This window comes from Etheostoma spectabile, chromosome 2, assembly GCF_008692095.1.
Source record: "Etheostoma spectabile isolate EspeVRDwgs_2016 chromosome 2, UIUC_Espe_1.0, whole genome shotgun sequence".
Taxonomy (NCBI): Eukaryota; Metazoa; Chordata; class Actinopteri; order Perciformes; family Percidae; genus Etheostoma; species Etheostoma spectabile.
In genome coordinates, this window is record NC_045734.1 from 17,439,104 (window position 1) to 17,461,065 (window position 21,962).

The 21,962-nt window shown below is 40.4% G+C and overlaps 1 protein-coding gene across 9 annotated transcripts in view; it reads right to left on the bottom strand.

The window, feature by feature from the left end:
* septin9b (septin 9b) overlaps positions 1-21,962 on the bottom strand; it is a 79,708-nt gene that overhangs the window by 18,809 nt on the left and 38,937 nt on the right. For 5 of the 9 annotated variants that reach the window (XM_032500247.1, XM_032500258.1, XM_032500228.1 and 2 more), the window contains exons 3-4: positions 3,653-3,838; positions 163-291 (exon numbers count right to left, since the gene is read on the bottom strand). In XM_032500247.1, coding sequence (XP_032356138.1) covers positions 163-291; positions 3,653-3,838 — 315 coding nt within the window. Of the gene's footprint in view, positions 1-162; positions 292-3,652; positions 3,839-4,611; positions 4,745-6,174; positions 6,352-15,460; positions 15,670-18,939; positions 19,184-21,962 lie in introns of those variants that run through there. The other 4 variants (XM_032500264.1, XM_032500274.1, XM_032500292.1 and 1 more) reach the window with 4 other exon arrangements.

Sequence of the window (21,962 nt, forward strand, 5' to 3'; positions counted from 1 at the left end):
TTTTCTTGGCTTCTTTATGCACATTAATACAAATTGTTACTTGGGGTGCCCGAACTTTCGAGCCCCACTACACAGAAAGTAACAAATCAGTAGTATGAAAGAGCAAGAAACACATTGTTAAATATTTTGGCTGTAGGCTAAAACACATGAACATTGGCCAACCGTGACTGATGGATTTGATCTCAATAGTCTTGGGGATCCTCTCCTCTGGGTTCGGCTGCACCGACTTACGGCTCACTTTGGATTTGAACAGGGTGTTCATCAGAGTGGACTTTCCCAGGCCGCTTTGCCCTGATCAGGAAATCACAGTTAGAGAAACTGACAGTCACAAGGACAAGAGCCTCATTTAACCCTTACACAAGAGTTTCTTAAAGGCTTTTTTCTCACAAAAACAGTGAGACTGAATACGCACATGACACCATCTCTAATATATGGATTGTAAAGTGCGTGTGTATGTCATTAGACCATAAGCATAGCAGGACAGTTGCAAGGTCAGACACGCAAGCTGTGGAGCACGCACACACGCACGCACACGCACACACACACGCACACGCACGCACGCACACACACACACACACCTTCTTCATCAGAGCTACTTAGACACACAAAGAACAGTAGAGAACTCCGTTATATGTCAGCTGTCCTGAGCTGCAAGAACCAAAACCAAACAAAAGATCACCACCCGTTGCCCAGCTCACACACTCCCTGCCGTGCTGCTCAGTGCCTCCAAAGTAATCTACACAAGCTAATTTGGTAATTGATTGCCGTTCTACTGTGCTCGTACCACCAGGGGATGAACAATATAGCATTTCTAATAAACACTTTTAGACTGTGCACACTGACTACCTCTGTGACAAATCATCTTTGTAAATCAAATCATGACCGATTTCATTTTTATCTACTGTGTGACCCCAATAAAATCTACCATTTATAGAAAACTGTGCTTTCAAAATACAAGACAAAGAGTAACTTGAAGTTTTTTTGAGAATTGAGTATGTTCATTTTACAGTATTACTTTATACATTCATGACATTTCTTGTTTATGAGGTCCTTGGAAAAGATGGATAGAAAACATATTGGTAATATAATTGTTAATTTAACTTTAGTACTTCTGTCTCTGGCCTGTTTCATTTCCCTCCATATTTCTCTGCCCCCTCTGTTCACAGCACATATGGGCATCCACGGTGGCGTGTGGAGCATTGCCAAACTGTCAGGCCCTCTTTACACCCAGGGCGGCCTTTTTCACCACTCTCTCTCTCTCTGTGTTACACACTTGCCCTTTCACACACTCTACATTCAGTCAGCTTCATGCATTCACCCACACTTACACATTTTCTCTCTCACTGACACACCTTGGCTTCCCTATCTGCATGGTGGAAATCAAAAGGTCAGCTGGCTGAGGGCAAGGATTAAGCAAATGCATCTCATAGGAGACCCCAATGGACACAGCCAGGACCACAGCTTCTCTAACCTTTCACACTCAACACACAAGCAACAACCTTGTTGGCCAAAGTTTCTGTTAGAAACTTTAATAGAAAAATAGAAGATGCTCTAGTTTTTATATTTCTTTATATCTCCTGGCATTCTTCTTAAAACTCATTTACATGGGCAAGGAAGAATCTAACAAAGTTCAGGTAAAGAAAGCTCATCAAACCTACAGCAAAAAATGGGTATCTTAAATATTGCATACTGTTGCAATGTAAAAAGGGTGAACACCATACTTCTACAATCTCATGAATCCTGGTGTCTGAAGAGTGTAAACATCTGATTACCTAAAGGGATTGCTTGCCTTTTGAGCCTTTTTTCAGGCACAAAAGGCAGGTTAATGCTGGCCTTTACAGTGAGAAATATAACTCCAACGAGGAGTTAGGCCACTATCTGCCAACGCATTACCCAGATAAACTTGATACGTAGTTATAGCATTGTATAATAGCTCCCTTTGGCAATCAAACATCAATACACGCAGGTTTAAACTCATCATTCTGTAAACTATTTTGTATCCTGCTCGGGTTTTCATAGTGTGACAGAATAATTTCACAACACGTTTCATTTATCCTCGAGGTGTGAGAGCAATACAAGTGGATACATGTTGCCGTTATGTAGAAATTTGCAGTTAATGCGTGTATAACTTAGATAGAAAATTCACTTAGTCATTGCCACTCTCACTAAAATGCTTGCACTTTCACTTTATTCCCCTAGAATTATAAATCAACAAGTCTTTTTTGATGAACACTATTAGTTCTCCTTGGAGTTGTGCCATTTCTAGCTGTAAACACGAAACACTGTCCTGCAGGGCACAAAATCAGATTATTTAACTACCACCATGGAAATATGATCCACACAAACACCAAGGCGGGATGTAGCTGAGGCATTTCATTTTATTCTTGTTGAGTAATATGTATTATTTAGATTGCATCAAAAGATGCAGTCAAGAAAAAGTTGAATGATAACTGAAGCAAAAGAAAAAGGTCAGATAATTTGCAAACTAAGCATGCTGTGTATGACATCCTGTTTTATGCGCTTTGTTCTGTAGCTGTTGCCTGCATTGAAAATGTTTTAAATGCTTACCATCTGATCTTTTTTGCTGAATTCAGTACGAAGTCAATAACTGTTGTAAATATTTGGAAGCATTTACAACCTCAAGTCTTCTCAGCTACATCTGTGTCAGTTTAGACTTTAGGACTTGTATCTAACTAACACAAAGGCATAATCAAGGTCACGCTGGATGGGAAATTACACACTCCTACTTGCTATCTACCACCTTTTCTCATACAAAATATATTTTTATATGCTTTTATTTAGCATTAGCACGTTTCCCACGGTTTCATTCTCCTCCACAATACTTAATCACGGCAACTAAAGCATAATTAAGAAGCCTGGTCTCACAATGATCACGAACTGTTAACACCGCATTACGTGGTGGTGTCGTGGAATGTGTGAAAAGTCTGTGTGGCCACCACGTAAAACAATGGCAATGTAAAGTCAACGAGAAGATGACGTAGCACTATGGAAGCGAGTTGTATTAAAGTCCGAAAATCTGCGTAAATAGGTTTGTTGGGGTGGTGGATGGGTCAAACAAAAGGACTTTCACCCAGGAGACCAGGGGTTGTGTCCCACGCGTAATGTTTCCTAAAGTCGCTTTCTACTTTTCCTAAACCCATCCGTACTGTTCTTCCCACATGTCACCGAACCGTAAGCCCACCCACAACCTTGACTTAAGGGGCTGTGTTTATTTCACGGAATTCTTCCGTGGGCCAATCCCGGAATCTTCGGCAATTCTGTGAAACTGCCACAGATTTTGAGTTAAGGGGCTGTGTTCATTTTACGGAATTATGTGAGTTCAGGTTGAATTAAGGGAAGGAATATTGCAATTTTTCTGCATATTGAACATAACTTGTGGGAGACAAGGTTAGGGTTAACTTCATAAAATAATACTACAAAGGCAAGTCAAGGGGACTGAATACTTTCTGAAGATTCGACATTGCGGACCCCACCAAATTGGAAAGAGCAAGAAAACCTGTGAGTAAAAATCCTGACCATGAGTGTTTGGAGTGTCTATATTTTCTGCATGGACTCAAATTACAGGAGAAAAGTGAAACTTTGGGACTGTTTTTGGTATGTTTTGAAATAAATGTGTAAATTTCAGACTCACCCACAACCATAATGTTGAGCTCGAAGCCCTGCTTCATGGCCTTCCTCCTCATCTGCTCCAGGATGGCATCAATGCCCACGTAGCTGAAGTCACTGCCATGAGTCTTCTCCCCCTTACCTTGTGGGTTGGGGTGGTGGGGCTTGGTGGACTCCGACATGTTGCTGTGGCTCAGACTGACCTCTGACCCTGAGGGATGCAAGGGATTAAAGAGGAAAGAGAAATGAAAGAGATGTAAATGTATGTATTGATTTATACTGAATATGCAAGCATAAAGCATGCTTTTTAAGCAGTGGTAATAAAAATGTATGCAGTGATTTAAAAACGTAACTGTATAAATAAATAAAAAAGTGTGAATTGCAAAAAAAGCAACTGCATGACCCCGTACACAAATGCAGGTGAAATCACATAAACAACAGGGTACACCAAGCTCAGTGTGAGGACCATAGAATAAACTGATCTGAGCAGTTAGTTTCCTGTGTGAAACAGGATACACCAGACTTAAAATTCACATGTATGAGCACCCGCCTTTGTACAAGAAACCATTGAAAGTTGATAATCTCTAGTCTGCCAAAAACTCTTGTGCGAGCAGGGAGACGTGCAAATGTGCATGCACACATAAAATAACAAGATAAACTATCCCATAACTGTTTAATAAAGATTTATTGTTTTCCATTCCCAGTGGTCTTTCTTGCTCCAGTGCATACACTCAACCATAAAACTAACCAGTAAATCATATGGGAACAGGCACACATCTGCTCCTTAATGTTGCATACATTTCTACCTCATGTTAGCAGCACAGCCCACAAAAGAAATTCTGAATTTTCAGAAATAAATGGTGTAACCACAGTGAAACAGAGCATCTGTCAATAAGAGGTGAATTCCATAACCCTAAAAGAATTAGGAAGACAAAATGAACAGACCTTGTTGGGATAAAATTGCAACTACAAATAATAGCTTACCTCAAATTAAGGAGGATCAATTGTTATGTAGAAGACAAAGACTGATTGCCAAGGCACTGCAACTCTGCCAAACGTGCTGGTATGTGCTTGAAGCAGCACAAGCTCACACTTCTTAATGTAGGAGGAGACAACATTTCCTGTGCCGTGACAGAAACTTGTGGTATTGTCTGTGTGAGGCTTGCAGTCACAGACACTACAAACCACAGACACATAATACCTGAAGCTGAGTGGAGCCATCCTGACTATACACAGACATGCTAAACTGTAGCTGTAACAGTTCAGGCTCTGTTTTGGGTTGATTATTTTTCTCAAACAACAGAGAAGTGAGAGTTCAAGGCAATAACATCTGCAAACTTTTGCTGTGGAACATAAACGCTTTGTGCTTTTGATACGTCTGTCTGACATTGACACTTGTTTTTGCAACATTGGTGATAAGAATATAAATGCAGCACAGTGGAACATTTCCTGAAAGCTAACTTTTCTAGTCAATTTTGCTTTAATGGGCCTTAAGATAAGTCAAAAAGTGTAAGATGGAGGTGCAGCAGACAGAGGAAGGGTTTGAGAGGCATGCAATCTTACTAAGAGTATCAATTTCCTAGCTTTTACTGCAACTATGAAGTACAGACTTTCCACAAGAAAAAAAAACTACTTTGGCTCTCTGTGACTGTGTCCTAGGAAAAGTGTTGCTACTGTAATAACCACTTTGTGCAGTCCTTGTGGCACTGTGGGGGCTTTTTTAATTTAAGGGCACAACTGGGACTGGTCTCACAGGAAACAGGAACACACGTTTACACACTGAGGTTGAAAGTTGATATCTTAAAGGATTCAGTGCAGCCACTTCTTAATTAAACAATGTGATTGAATCAGAGTGTATGATCAGTCTTTTCTACTTCACACATCACACATGTGCACTAACATGTGTGATGTTAGTGAACAATTTCACCTTGGGAGTATTGCTGAGCCAGCTGAATATCTCTGAACTCAATACTTTTTTCTTCTCCTCCAAGCTACAATTGTGGGCCGTGAGGAAGGGTACCACACCACCAACAGTCTACTGGTTGACTGATGAACTGTGCTGTGATACCACACGTGGCTTGGCTTAAACTCAACAAATCCATTGCTGAAATCTTGGGGAGAAAAAACTACAAAAAATCTATCCCACCTGTGCCTATCATCAGTCAATACATGACTAGCATACAATATTTAGTATTTGCACAATAGCTTTAAAAGCCAAAGAGGCAATTTCCCTTCATGCTAGGACATTATTTTAGTACAGTTCAATCCATGCTGTAACGTGAACCTCCTGTTCACGGTGGACTCAAATTGATTTAGAGCTGCATCGCTGTCATCAAGAAACCTGAGACAGGAATGCAGCATCTTGGAAAGGGATACAATAATCCTGAGATATTTTGATCAATTTATCTTTAGCCTGTGAGATTGTGTTTGCAAATGTTTTCATAGTGTCATTTGGCTAACCCCTGCACTGAACTTATATTACATTAAGCCCTGATTGCATCAGTAGTTTCTTGTCTGACATAATGCAGATTAGCTCTAATTTCACACTCCAGGTCTGCAGCCAAACTGCCTCCTCCTGGGCACCATGACAATGCCAGCCCACTGGGCCATCTGCTGGCTCGCATGGCTGCTCTCTACAAATAGACAAACAGTCACAGTGTAGCAGAGGCAAATACAAAAACCGTAGTAACAAGAACTGGCAAATGAGAGACACACATGAACACAAGCAACAGTAACTGGAAGAACAAATTGGCAGCGCCAAGACAGTCGAAAACCTCAACCAGCCTGACAACCAGCTGGTTGCTTTGATATCCAATTCTCTTTAAGGCTGGGGGATATGGAGGAGAAAAATCTGATGTCACGATATTCTTGACCAAATACTTCCATGTGAATATTGTAAGGATATTTTAGGGGTTGACAATGGTGCGTTTTAAAATATAATATATTGTTGATTTTGTGGGTATTGGAAATAAAAGTATAAGTTTAGACAATTACATCACTTTACTGTAACGCAACCTGTAAGACCAGGAAAAGACAACACTTATGCCATATTTATGATATTATGATATCCAAAATCCTAAGACAATATCTAGCCTTTTATCACGATATTTATATATTTCCTTACCCTACTTCTCTTGCTTGAATAATTCAACTTAGCGCTTTCATCTTCATCAAAGCTACTTTCTCAATATTTCATTCTCAGGGCTAAGGATCAGTTGGCCATTCACAATCATCTTATTATTTATGTGCCTCATCTATCAGAGTGACTGTTCTGCCATTTAAATCCACAACATGAATCAGATCTGCATTCAAGCATTAAGATGTTCCACAAAGAAATTGTTGATAACCTTTGTCAGGGCGAACTGGATGAGTAAACTCATTACAGGCGTACAGTATGACTCAGATGACAACTCAGTGGCCTTGGCCATTGAATCCAAACTGTTCTTATAAGAGAGACCCAACGCGTGCATCAAAATAGAACGACTGGAATAAAATTCCTTCAAAGAGCAGCGTTTCATTTAACTGATGCCAAAAAAAAGTCAGTGGGGTGCACAGTTCATTCAAATGAATATGGTTAATCAGATCTGTGCAGACGTGTGCATCAATACACCTAAACTGACCCTTCAATGAGAAAACATCAAATATTTGGCCACCTGCTGCTCTCCCCCTTCATCAATTCAAAGTCTCCAAATGAAGACAACTTTATTAAACTGCAGAAAGATATTATGTGTGAAGCTTGCTTACAATAGACAAACCACTGTAGGCAGAGGATTTGTTTTGGTCTCGTGATAAGTTCAGGGCTTTTCTTTGCATGAATGGATAGATCCCATCAAAGAGAGGACTCCTTTATCTATAATTGAGGGCACTTATAGTTGAATGGGGGCTGTTTCAAGTTTTGTTATTGGCATTTATACCTTACTACATTTCTGAAGATGACACAGGATTGTTAACTCATTTTCTGCAGTGTATAGTGCTGAAAGACAAGACCATTGGTGTCTTATCGGTGAAAAGTGCTTGTATTTCACTCATACAGTAACTATGAAAAATGAGTTTCTGTTGTGTGTTTTATCTGCATTATGGTGGTTTCCTGTTTGTAACTGAGGGCTTTCCAGCAGACCAGACCACAGCATTTACATTCGCACTAAACACTAAAACAGATTTGCTGAAAGGGGTACTCCACCAATTTTACACATGAATGCCAGTTAACTGGTGACAAGGAGTACTGCTCAGCTTATGAAAGAAGAGGTATGATGTTTTCTGTGGCTCCGAAGGGAGCTTTGTCAGGTCTGAGAAAATAACTTATATGATGTCATCAGCTTTAGCTTGGAGACATCAGTTTTTTTTTCAAACAGAAAGCCTGCAGTACCAACGTTGGTAGAAGAAATGGACATTTACCAGGTAGAGAGGATATAATGAAAAATGTAATTAAGCTGCACTATGGGAATTGTAGTCCGCCTCTGCTGCATCAATTTTAACAATTCTTTAAAGCAACACTAATGGCGTTTTTCCATTACATGGAACCTGCTTTACTTTGCTTGGCCGCAGTGCCCTATCCTCCCTTTTCCATTGCAGTTTGTTTAGTCCCACCTCATGCATGAGGCGAGCGTGGCTGGTTGTTATAGCCACGCCGCAGGAAACTTTTGTGACCAAACGCGACACACACACACAGAGCACACACACACACACACAGAGACACACACACACACACACACACAGACACACACACACACACACACACACAAACACACCACACACACACACACACACACACACACACACACACGAGACACACACACACACACAGAGACACACACACACACACACACACACACACACACACACACACACACACACACACACACAACGTCGAAGGTGTGTTGTTTTTGACTCTCGACATGTGCCACAGCCAAGAGACAAATTTAATTTTACGTCACCTTTTGGTATCGCCTCAGTTCGCTTGGTACCCTGACGGAGGAGGTACTAAAAAAGTACCCGTTAGCACGTACCAGGGCCTTTTTTCATAATGGAAAACCAAAAAAGGCAAGTTGAGTCAAGGCGAGTTGAGCAGGTTCCATGTAATGGAAAAACACCATAAAGCACTTTTCCCGCTCGGGCACCCTACAGGTTGGAAGTGGAATTGTCCATTACATTACGCAAGTTTGCCAGATGGGTAGCGGGTCTGGGGTTCGAATGAGACATTATGACAGCAGTAAAGGACAATTCTGCTTCCAACATGTAGGGGGACCAAAGCGTGATAAGTGCTTTAGTGTTGCTTTAAATCTGTTTCTCGTAAGTCCCCTAACCTGGAAGTACATCACTAAATCACTCATTTATTTTAGTTCCCCAGGGGCTATTTTTCATCCATATTCCTTAAAAAAACGTAACGTACAGAACCAGTGCACAGTAAGGCAAAAAAAGTAAGTCATGTAATTATTGTGTGTGGATAAGCTTCTGAAAGACCGCACAAAGCCTATGACAACAAATCTCTTAGTTGTACCCATTGAATTTTTTTAGACAGGACAAAAGTGATAAACAAAAGTCTTAAAGTGAGACAACTGGACACTGAACAGATTTCTTGTAAAACATTATAGCACAATGGAGCAGAATTTCTTTTTTTTAATCTTGAACATGAGCATAGCTCAGTGGAGACCAGACAACCAAAAAACTACTTCGAGGCAGCATTTTCATCTTGCCTTAGCCTTCATAGAAAATGAATACATCATGGTAATATTTCAAAAAAGTATGCAACATGTAAATATTTAGTTGACGGCTATCAATAACCATTATCCTGAAGCACCAAACCAACTTCCTTTAACTGAAAAACCAACACAAAGTGTTCCTCTTCGATCAGATACAATTTTCTTTCTTTGTGTAACCGATAATCCCCTTTCCACTCTAGACTTACACGTAACTCAACATTCCCCTCTCAGCCTTTCATTAAAATCCCATCAGGCACATCACATCCAACTCTGCATTTAATATTCATTGAAACTTGAACGTGCAAACGCCAGAAACAAAGGCTTCATTGTCTCCTTGAGAAGCCTTTTAAAAACTAAAGAAATTCAGTTTCCTACAATCCACAAGTGCCACTTCCTGCTTTAAATTATATGAGGAAGTTGTTTTTTGTTCGTTACTATTCAACTCGAGCACTTCCAATATCAGTAAGGCAAATACCCACTGAAAGGGAAAGAAAACTGGGGGTGAAGGAAACAAAAAGATTCATGGTATGCACAACATGTAATTAGAGCTGATGAGCCAAACTGTTTAAATGAGTGTGGTCAATGACTGACACACTACACAAGGAACTGGTCTACATGGGAGGATTTTATAGTTGACCATAATTTGTTTTCAGGTCTGCATGCAAATATGTTTGCTACACTCATGCTGATGTTTTGCTCTAGCTCTACGATGAATTGCATGGAAAATCTTGCTGCCATCATGCAGGATGCTGTCACAAGGAAATAAGACCTCTACCAATTGTACTGACACAATTCAGAATGCCAAATCAGTAATGAAATGGAGAAATTCAGTCTTTCAACTTTAACTTTTTGAGGAAAACATCTGCACATGTCCAAGTCCTAAACACAAAGTTGGCCTGTACTGAGGACAAGACTCCCCAGATGTTATTTTCAGTCAAGTGAGTCATTAGTGAGGTTGTTTACTACAAAATTCCATAACTGTAATAATTTTAACTTTAAGCAAACAGTACCTTGTTTGATTCAATTTTTTGTGTCAGAACCCAAATGTATAAGTACATTTAGCTTGCGTACCTTCCTGCCATTAGTCTGTCTAGGCATATGTTCAAAGGTTGTCCAGTCAATCCTTAGGGGGTGGTGCTTTGGGGAGAGAAGGCATCATGTCTGTTCTTCTACTCACCCACAGTTACTGACAGCTCTTAAACAATGTCTGTTTTTAAAAGCTTGGTTATTTAAAAAATATGGCTCCAATTAGGTAAAACTCCTTAGTATTTGCCCATTGTAATTCAGTTGCATATTTCCTTTTCTTGAGTGCATCTCTGTGTGTCTATGCAAGTGTGTTTTCCACTCTCTCTTTTTTTTTGAACCGGAGATGACATTTCCACTGGCCCTTTGGTGACTCGCTCTAAAGAGGAAGATATTGTTAACTTTTATGTCTGCTGAAGTCTGGATGAAATGAATGGAGGGTCCAGAAAGAAGAAGGCAGCACAAGAGTTGACTAGCAGTCATAAGTGTTTCACAGTGATACAGGAATAACATTTTTACACAAATTAAAATAATCTCAAAAAATGATGGATTAATTCTAAGGTCAGATAAAAAAAAAACAACCTTTTATAGCCAAAGTCTAAAATGAGAAAACACTGTCTCATCTTAGCACATGGGTACCTTAAACACTATAATTTCAGTTTCCAGTTAACACAGCACTACCATTTCCAGTCCTACTGTAATTGCTTATTTTTCTGATAATGAGTAAATACATTTAGTGGAACACAGTGTGAGCCAATAATGGCTTACCCCCTACTGAAAATAAGACAATCTGTTATGCAGAGTGTATAGATGGCTTAAAACCACAGTGTATTTGAGTGCAGTGCAGCTGTGACCTGTAATGGTAATAGTGATAAGTACTGTATGTGTTTCACAGAATACAGTATTATGACATGGCTTGGCCTTTGGTATACACGTCCTCAAAGAAATACAAGACGTGAATTTGTATCATCTGCGCTTAAAAAAAATAAAAATAAAATCAGATGTTGTGGCCAGGTTAGCTCAGTTGGAAGAGCAGGCGCACGTATAAAGAGGTGTACTCCTCGACGCAGGACTGCGGGTTCAACTCTGACCTCCGGAACTTTGCTGCATGTCATTCCCCTCTCACCCCTTTCATGGCTTTATCTGTCCTGTGAAAATAAAGGCCTAAAAATGCCCCCAAAAAATCAGACATAGTGTCAAAGGATTTATGTTGCATAGGTCAGACAGGAACTGACAAAAAGGATATAATACTATATTGTGACAGTGCTTAAAGCTGTGTTTGCTGCTGTGTTATCTTGAAATTTCCTTTTCCTTTCAAAGTCCCTTTCCAAGAGGTGTGAATATAATTTTTTTTCTACACCTTGTAATGCTCTGATACTGGGCCAAACACAAATCCGAAGTTTGTTTCAAAAATACAAGTCTCTGTTAAATCTGAATTTGTCAGTTTTTGCCTGGTATGGTGACTTCACTGTCAAGCGTATGCATGTTTTTGAAAAGGAGCATACACTGGCTTAATGCTACACCGCGCTCTGTTTAAGAGAGATAACATAGTGTGTTTACAGTAGGTAAGTGACAGAATGGGGTTGACAGAAGGGAGCTAGGAGGATAGAGGAGGTTATCACATATCTACATCTAAGAGGGAAATCCCTCTCATTCAATCCTGTAGTTTCAAACCAAATAAGCGCGACGATTAAAAAATTCTGACTTGTTTTCCATCTTTACAGCTCCTTGCCGTGTAAGGTCATGAGGTTGGTGAGGTCGATGACAGTTACAGCCCACACAAACAGACGCCGGCACTTCAGAAAAGATCTGAAGAATTTTACTGACCCACATCATGTTTCAGCCTCGTCACTTGTGTCGGCCCACTAAGAATGCGACCCCTGGCCTAACGTGAAGAAAAGCAGATGGTGTTTGCTCGTTGTCCAGACCACACAAACCAGCTCTCTCCACTGGTATTGTAGATAATGACCTTTCTCTAAACACTTCAAAAAGATTTAAAGAGTGAGAGAAGATGGAGAGAGTTGTAGGGGGAGGGTCATTGAGGTGAAGGCCATGACCAGGTAGAGATGAGATGTAAGATAAATGGTACCAAACCACAACTTGAGTGAGCATGGTTTGGATCGATAGCTGTAAGCAGAGACTGCAAAAATGAGAAAGCTATGCCCAACACAGCAGGGCATTCATTGTGGTGCTGAGTTCGACTGGAAGAGCCAGCTGTTCTGGGCAGCTCTCAGTATTGTAAGATGACCGACCACAGGCTTAACTCAAAGCCCAAACATTTCTCAGAAACATGGATGGGGAACTAGGAGGGGAGGCACAGACCCATCTACAGCTACGGTAGGAGAACTTGTACAGGGTAAAGGACAAACACAGCCCATGGCGCAGTAAATCACACAACCACCAAGTATGATGTGGGAAAGGGGCCAGCTGATTCAAATATTTCAACAGTGGATTCTGTTCAGAGCTGACTTTTGCACTTTAAGTAGGGTCTTTTTACTCCGAGTCACACCAGTAAATTGTCCATACAATGTGCCACTAATTTAGCCTGGAAATCCAGACCAAATCCGAAAGATTAAGGGTCTGGCATCGAGCAATGAAAGTCGCCAATCTCAAAGGGTGGCACCAAGCGTTCATTTGAAAATCACACTGCACGTAATTGGAAAACACTACGACCAATAACACAACAACGACACACTGGGTGACGTATCCAGAACCCCATACGCTTAGCTACCAGCGGAGCTTACTGGTAAATTAAACTGTCTTCATCGGTTTAGCTCGCCTCTGGCCTGCCTATATCAGATACACCGATGTGATTGGTGCAGCTCGACTACAAGGGTATAGTTAATGAGCAGCATTACTCAATGCCAGAGTAACTCACGGAGCAAATTCAAACTGTGTTCACGGGAGAACTCTGGATTTCCAGGTTCCCACTAATTAGGTCTCTTGATTAGTTTTTGTTTAGATTGGACCATTTCCCACTTCTTTTACAAGCATGTGTAGCAATCAACTGTGAAGAGTAACAGAGGATACAACAATGCAATGTGGTCTAATATGTCTATTTTGATAAATGTCTTTGTATAATCCAAAGCATTATTTGCACAATTAAATTAAAGAACTTTCATTTAATTAATGAACATGTTTTAGAAATTGATTTTAATGTAAATAACCATGCAGACAAAATTCTTCTAATTCCTATTATCATCCCAGAATTTAAAAAAAAAACTGTGACAGTTGACCCGTAATACCTTGCTTGAGGCATAATACTGCCACAGTGCTATAGATGAGAACACCACAGACTGGTGTATACCACCCTCCACCTCTTCAGTGTTGGTTGGCCAACAACCCGTCACCTCTAACAGGACATGACATGTCTCACTTCCTCCCTTCTGTGACATACATGTAGAACAGAAAACATCCTCCCACTTTGGGCAGTTAGAGTGATACACACAGTGCCAGATGTGTTTGTAGCAATGTACTTCCTTTGACAAATTATTGGATTTTACAAAAAGGGAACCGGAAAAGAAGACAAGACCACATGAGATTATATACATGTGGATATACTTAGCTTGAGGACTATGGAGACATAATGTAATGTTGGAACAGACAAACTATCTGGTTGTTTACTGTGAGACATGTTCAAGCCTCTTCTCCTCTCAACTCTGCTGTCTTCAGGGCAAATACTATAGTGGTAAACATGGGACAAAAGTGTAATGAACTGTAAAACATGATGGGAACAACAGGTTCATTCTATACAGGGGTGGGTATCCCTTGTTAGAAATCTCTGCACCTGCAGCACAAAATATCTTTTTGACATTCCAAGTTTCTTCAAAATGATATATCTGACACTACAGGACTGATAATACAGCAAGTGTTAAATGACAGCTAGAAAAATCTTCTGTTCGGGCCGCTGGTCCCAAACATTCCTAATGAAGTGTTTAAATTTTGTAATTGATTTACTTTATTGTCAACAAACTAATCCGATTAACAACATGCAAACAATGGCTGAGTGGTGCGGCGCCTATTGTAAAGCATAACATAATAATGCTTCATGTAAATCAGATATGAGGCAGCTGCTGGCTGACTACTGTGAGAAAATAAATCCAAATAATTTCTTAAAATTCAACAATGCTCTGTTGGATGCTGTTGTATCCCTTTTCTTGTCAAATATGAAGATACAATGTGGCTGGTAGCTGCAATGCAAGGACATCTACATGACAACATCTCTGATAATACTTAAACTTGACTGCAAGCAACTATTTAGCCACTGTACTGCAAACTGGGGAAAAAAGTGTGACGCACTGAAAACATGGACATGCGGTTTGATATTTCAAAAGGTTTTCCCAGCCTCCAGGGCACACAATTAAAGCTATGTGACTATACACAACACACCAGAATCAACTGACAAGAGTTAGAGGAGTTCTTACTATCCCCTGTGGAAGAGCAAAAACATGCCCTTTGACTCTTTAACTCTCCTTGAACTTGGACAAAACCTCTCCTGAGAGCAGGCACCAGGGATTGTCAAAATCAAATCACGAGGTTAATCCACTGCACTGGATCAAAGTTGGGCTGGAAACTCTGTCTGATGGGACACTGTGGGGGAGACAGGACTAGAGAGAGCAGTACCTTAAAAAGTAATGGTGGGCTACCCTGATTGGTCAACATGCTGTCCCATTATGGCAGATTGATTATCCATGCATGCTCCAGAACTGAAGACACAATGGATAGGGAGACTGAAAAGAGTGTGGGGGGAGGAGGTGGGGGAGAAAGGGGAGGGTTGACCCCCCAAACTCTCCCCAAAGGCTTAACAATGGCAAATGATAGTGTAAAAACAAAAAAATAAATGAGAAAGCACACTGCCTGCACGCCAAATTAGGGTTTTTCTACAGCTCTCCGGCCAAAAACACATTCCACCTCTTTGCCCTACACAGCACACACGAGACACCTGGCTAACTAACTTTGACACAAACAACCTCAGCGCACCAATCATCCCTCCCCCCTCTGTTAGTCTCTCCTTCCCCCTTTTTCCTTGTTATTTCCTTTCCACAAATTCCTTCACAGCTTTTCTTGTAACACAGAAAAGCACACGGCAAACATAAAAATCGACAACTCACCCAACCCTTTCCTCTCCTTCTCTTCTCTGTCCTACACTCTCTTCCTCTCTCAATCACACACTGCTCCAGCTGGCGAGGCTGCTGCTCCCCAGGCCACGCCCACAGCTCGGTCACATGACCACCATCCCAAGAGGCTAGGGAGGCATTCGCCAGCCACACCCCTCATTCAGAGAAAGTGAATAGAGAACATTGTCGATATATAGCAGGCTATCTCAAGACTAAACACACTAGGGATAAAACATGTGTGTGCAGTGTAATCAAAATGAAAGACAGTGGAAAAGTTGGTTCATGTCAAAATACAGGAACCTTTATTCTCTGTGTGTGTGGGCCTGTGTGTTTGCACAAGACAAGATGCAATATCCTTCCCTATGTGTCTGCGTGTCTACATGCTCTCCCTCCCACTGCTTTGTCTCACAGAGGAGAGTTTAGGATTGTGTGTGTGTGTGTGTGTGTGTGTGTGTGTGTGTGTGTGTGTGTGTGTGTGTGTGTGTGTGTGGTGTGTGTGTTCTGTGTGGGGTGTGTGTGTGTGTGTGGTGTGGTGTGTGTTCTGAAAGCATTGGTCATCTTCCTCCTTCAATCCTCCAGGGTGCTCTCTCTCTCCCTTTCTCATTGACAAACACACAGAGAAGTCTCCCTCCCTCAACATTGTGATTGACTCATGACTAAAGCCATGACTAAAACAGAACATCTCATATCAAGTTTAGAAAAGAGAAGAAAAACATCCTTAAGGGTAGGCCCCATAGCTTTACATTTTTGGAAATATGCTTATTTGTTTTCTTGCTGAGAGTTATATCGGAAGATTGATACCACCGTCATACATTTGCGCTAAATGTGAAGCTAGAGCCATCAGGCGAATAACTTAACTTGGCTTAGCATAAAGACCGGAAGCAGTTTTAAAGTTTAAAAACCATCAAACTCTCACCAATTAATAACATAAGCTTATCCAAGATGCCAAACAATTTGATTTTCCTGACTACATTCCAAACACAGACAATTGTCATCGATGGTCTTACATGCTCTGAGCTGTTGTGCTTTTTCTCTATTTGTTTTTGGTTTCTGCCACTTAGTTTGCAAGAATATGAAATACTCAACAGCAAGTCAATACTGGCTGTAAAGCAGATGAAAGTGGTTTCAAAACCCAAACCTATTATGTGTTGCTCAGGTTTGAGAGATTCGTATTCCTTACCGAAATACTGTACACGCTGACTGCATAACACTAATTCCATACATTCATGTTGTAATATTTTGTCTAAGACTAGTTTAACTATTAAAGAAATATTCTGGCTATAAAATTGTTTTGATCTTCACTGACTGAGGAGAAAGAGTAAATCTCCAATTTGTTCCATTGTTGATATGGCTCAACTATGTTCCATCAACATACAGCACACTCAAGGCATTCAGCATAAAATGCTTCCTTCCTGTCAAATCTCACTGTAGTTTTGTTGTGAATGTAAGTGCATGGAAGCGTTAATGCATCTGTCTATGTGTTTACATCAGGTAATCTAACCAGCCTCACAACATTTTATCAGGTAGTCAATTCACTGCAGACATGCAACAAAGTCTGGCAATGGTCTTTCTCTCAGCAGATTCTTTTTTTCTTGAGATCAGGATCCTAAATTTGTCATCTTCAGTGTGAAAACAGTACGTAAAGTAAATGTTTTTAGTGTCCTGCAAGCCTGAAGAACATCCTTTTTGGGGTTCTGAGGAAAAATTCAGACACATTCACGCTGCCTCTTTTCAGCAAAGTAAACATTTACCAAATACTGTAGCTCTCACTACACAATAAACAATGTTGCCAGTGAAACTCATGACCCAGCAGCGACTGGAGTTACAGTTTCCTCTTGTGGGAACCAAATATCAAATGAGAGGTTTTCCTGAGAAGCTAAAAAGCTGCTTTGAGCAAAAGATTTATGGCAAATAAATTCAATTTAGAATTAGAACTAGATTGTTGATTAACTGTGAAAGGCAGGGAGCATGCAATCTTCTTGTGGACTCATTTCAAAATAAGTATGAATTGCTTCCTGTTTACATAATACATATATTTATAAGAGAACGGGCAAGTCTACACTGACAGATTCCAGAAAACAGCGTAAGAAAACAGCTGTACAAGCAAAATATCACATAAAAGTGTCCCTCCACATTTTAATTAAAAAATGGTTGGTTGACTCATAATTTCTTTAAGAGAGGTCATTAGTTTAATGCTGCTCTGCAAAGCTCAAGTTAAGGGATTCTAGTTGTGCTTCATATTTTCTTCGTTTGAAACACGAGATGATTTCAGCTCAAAACGTTCAAATATTTGGTAACATCAAATCATGTGGGCTGGAGAGGTAACTGAACTAATATGCGGTGATGACTGGCATGGAGTGAGCCCCATTGGGGAGGCCCAAAGGTCAGGTGCTAAATCAGGGCAGAGGACATATGGAGCTGATTAAAACAGTCACCTCCATGACTTAGCTGACCCATCCTCCATGAAAGGTGGGGGATGGGGGAGGGGGGGGGGGGGGGGGGGGGGGGGGGGGGGGGGGGGGGGAGCTAAAGGAAGGGCAGAAAGGAAGAAGAAGGAAGGCAAAGAGGAGGGAAAGAAAAATAAAGATGAAGGAGAAAGATAGAACAGTCAGGAGCAAAAGGGACAAGGGAAAGAGGAAGAACATCTGGCTTGGCCTGGATGTCTACAGGGAAGATAGCTGGCTTGGTTCACGACTTCCTGTTATGTGTTTTTTTTTTTTTTTTTGCTGTGGTTGCTCTGCTCCCCTGTGGTGCAAATGGAAACAGCATGTGTGTGATGAGTGAGGATGGTTTATCTCAACACCCTGAAGTGGCCTCCAAGACACCACCCCCCCGCCTCTGACTAAAATCCTTGCATATATCAGTACATATGAATGAATCTGTGTACATATCTTTAGCAACTTCCCATGTTGACAGTAAAATACTTCACTCCCCGCAGCTTGCACATAGGCTACCTCAAGATTACAATAACTCAGGCCTGTTTATGCTTTTTCGTTAGCTTTTCACAGAGTAAAAAAGCAGTGCTGTTTGCATAATGATGACCACCAAGACGATAAAATGGACAGATTTTGTCTTCAACCACCAAAAGCCACCAACGCTTTCAGTTCGACTGCATAAGAATGAGTGCTAGAAAGACGGAGAGAACAAGTAACCCTTACTGCTTTCAACTACCATAAAAGCAAGCAAAGTGACAGTGGAAGTTCAATACAGTGCCCAGTAAGCAAATTTGTTTCAACTAAAGAATGCGTTTTTCAATTACATAAAAACAAACAAAGAAGGGGAAATGTGTCAAGCAACATTTTTGGGATGTTTCTGTGCATCCCGTTCCTTCATTCTCCATCTGAGAAGGATATATCATGCCTTGACTTGATTGGCCTTAATGGAAACCAGTTGTTCTTCTGCCTCTGCAGACCAATAGTCTAAAGCAGTTGAGCTCCCCCACAGACAAAAAAGACAGCCAAAGAGATACTCACAAAGGGTTTCCATCTCGTGACTGTTATATGTCTCGCTGCAAGTAGAACTCATCTCTCCTCTAAGCCCTTCTCTGTCTCTTCCCTTTCTTGCTTCCAGTATTTGACAAGAAAACAATTCTGATAAGACAAAAAAGCTTTTGAATATTTCCCAACTGCTGCTGAATTCTTAACTACTCTGTAGATGAACAAAGGCTAATCTCACAAACTTTGCTTTCCGATGCATACACACTAACATGTACTCTATATACACAACGACTCCAAGGGATTGGCCTTCTGGGGAATCCCTGGCCCCTCACTGCATCTGCGGGGGCGAGTGACAGAGATGAGTCAGCTCCAAAAACAAAGAGAAACAGGAAGGAGCTCTGTGATTACATTCTTTGTGCGGCCGCTGCATGACTTCCAGAAACATCTAGGCCAGTTATGATGCTAATTATCTATAATGGAAACGTTCCATGTGCAAAGGCAAGGGAAGAAGACAGATCATTTCCGCTTTTAGAGATCATGAACTGTCATTTTTTTGATTTGGTGTTACATTCAAAGTTACTTCCACAGAATATTGAATTTTAGTATTCCAGTGCATAACACAGAGGAAGTCGTCCGAGACAACTCGCCCTTTCCCCCAGATCTTCAGTTGTAAGTATGCTTCCTCCATCTGCCTCCTCTTCTACTGAATGATGTGGACGTTCATAGTCTGCTGTGCAGTAGGGGTGGAGATAAAAATTGATTCTTAGATGTGTCGCGATTCTCTCTAGAACGATTCAATAATCGATTCTGAAAAGTTAATAATCGATTATTCTTTAAAAAGTGTTGATTTTTATTTAAAAGTTACTGTCTCCAGACATGTACAAATCAGAAAACATAGGGACTGAAATAGGATGGGATAATGGACAACAACTTAGAGTTTAGGCAAGAGTGCAGACAACCCCCAACAAAACTGGCCAAAAGACCTAAAAAAATGTTTTATATATATATATATATATATAAATATACATACCTACGTACAGTATATATATACACACAAGATCTAATAAGACATACATAAAATAATTAGGTAAAAACATATAGGCTGTTCATCTACTTTATCACATTACATCTGACCACCTCATGTTTCATGTTCTAAGAAGCCAATTCTCCACCTTTAAACATGACTGAGCCTCTGACATGGAAGATTACTGTGAGAGAAGGTCACTTTACAAGCGTGTTTAAGGATAAGCATGGAATGACTTCAAAATAAAAACCTCGGTAGACAAATCATTTCATTAAAACGTGTGTGTGACAAATACTGTACATGTCAAAATCTAACAAACTCAGATTTATATGTATTTTTTTTAAATCACGTATGGATATGTACATAAAAAAGTGTTGCATTGAGATGCATCGATAATTGGTTTAGAATCGAATAGTTGGTCTCTTAATCAGAATCAAATCGAATCATGAGGTGCCCAGATTCCCACCCCTAATGTTCAGCATCACAAAGCACTTTACACCGTCAAGGCCGGAGTTGAAAGTTTGATATCAAATCTCCTCCGGGCAGCAATACCAAGGCTTTTCTCTACCAATGATGGTATTCGTCAACGAAGCTAATTTCCCGTAAACCACAAAGCTACAGTGATATTCTCTAAATCCCTAAATTATCACTGAAAACCTCAGTTATGGCATAGGATCCAGCATCTGCTTTTGAGTGCTTTTAAAGTCCGCCAATTATTGCAGTGTTAAGACTTGAGTATTCATGATTCAATAAAAGCTGCCTGTACAAATATATTCCCAACTGACGGAACAATCAGTCAGCTAAGCAGCACGTCTGCACACAAGGTTTACTCAGCTAATCTTAAAAATTAATCTGTGGGGGGAGAAAGGTCAAGATGTTCAAGTGCAAAAGAGGCAATGAGGATTATTGCCAGCAAAGGTATGTGGTACTTTCCTTCTGCATTGAACTATTATGTTATACAATAGATGTAGATTTACACTTTACTGCCTATGATCTAAGAGCTTCCCTGCTGAAATAGAGATGAGAGCTTGGACATAGTTTAATTTTGCATCTACAGAGCTAACAGCCTGGAACAGAGTAAATGGCCCAAAACGTCAGCATTACTTCACTAATATGGTGTTTTTACACTAATATGGTGGTAACACATCTCCAGTTGGAGTGAACTTGTGAATACATTTTTACTTACTGTATGCCACTGCAAAACTTATTTTTTAGACCCATGCTTTTGTAGTTTCATCTGAAATCTCAGTCTGCGGTCAAGTTGCATTGTGGGTAATGTAGGTGCAATGCTAAAATAGATGTACTGTACTCTTTTGAGCTGGCAAAGTTTTGCGACCAAAACAAATTGTTCTGTTTATTGAATATGCACATGCTATGAAATCCATCTTCATTTGGGAGCATGGAGCAACACATGTAAAACATTACCCTGTAAAACATGTCTGATCTATTGCACTGGTCTATACAATAAAACTAACTGGTAACAATCAAAACACAGGCAGATTTGAGACTAACTAAAAGCTATGATTAAGAGTAGGACACACTCAACTGTGTAATGTGTTGTAGTTGTAACATAAGGGACAAGACTGCACACTCTTATTTTTTAATTTTCCACACATGCTCCTTCCAGTCAGACTCACACCCTCACACAAGAATCCCTCTGCTCCCTCATCTACTCTCATCTACTCATTTCAGCAGACTGCAGGACTGTGGCACAAATGGCCATCTGTCTGAAACCACACACACCAATTATTGTTTTTCCAGCATGTCTCTATCTCTATCAGCCAACAAGTGGGCCAAACATCATTAGCAGAGAAGACAACTCTAAGTGTTAATATAAACCATTTGCAGATGATCCCATCGAGAAAGACAGACCAGCTAAATTCATATATTTCACTGAAAGTCACTGTGAGCAGGAATGTTACAATAAATATTCAATGAAGTTTTAAATCCTTAATTTCAGACAGCTATGTTTGATTGATGACACCGAAGAAACTCCACTATGGCTTATTCTGGCATGGGATTTTCTATATTACTC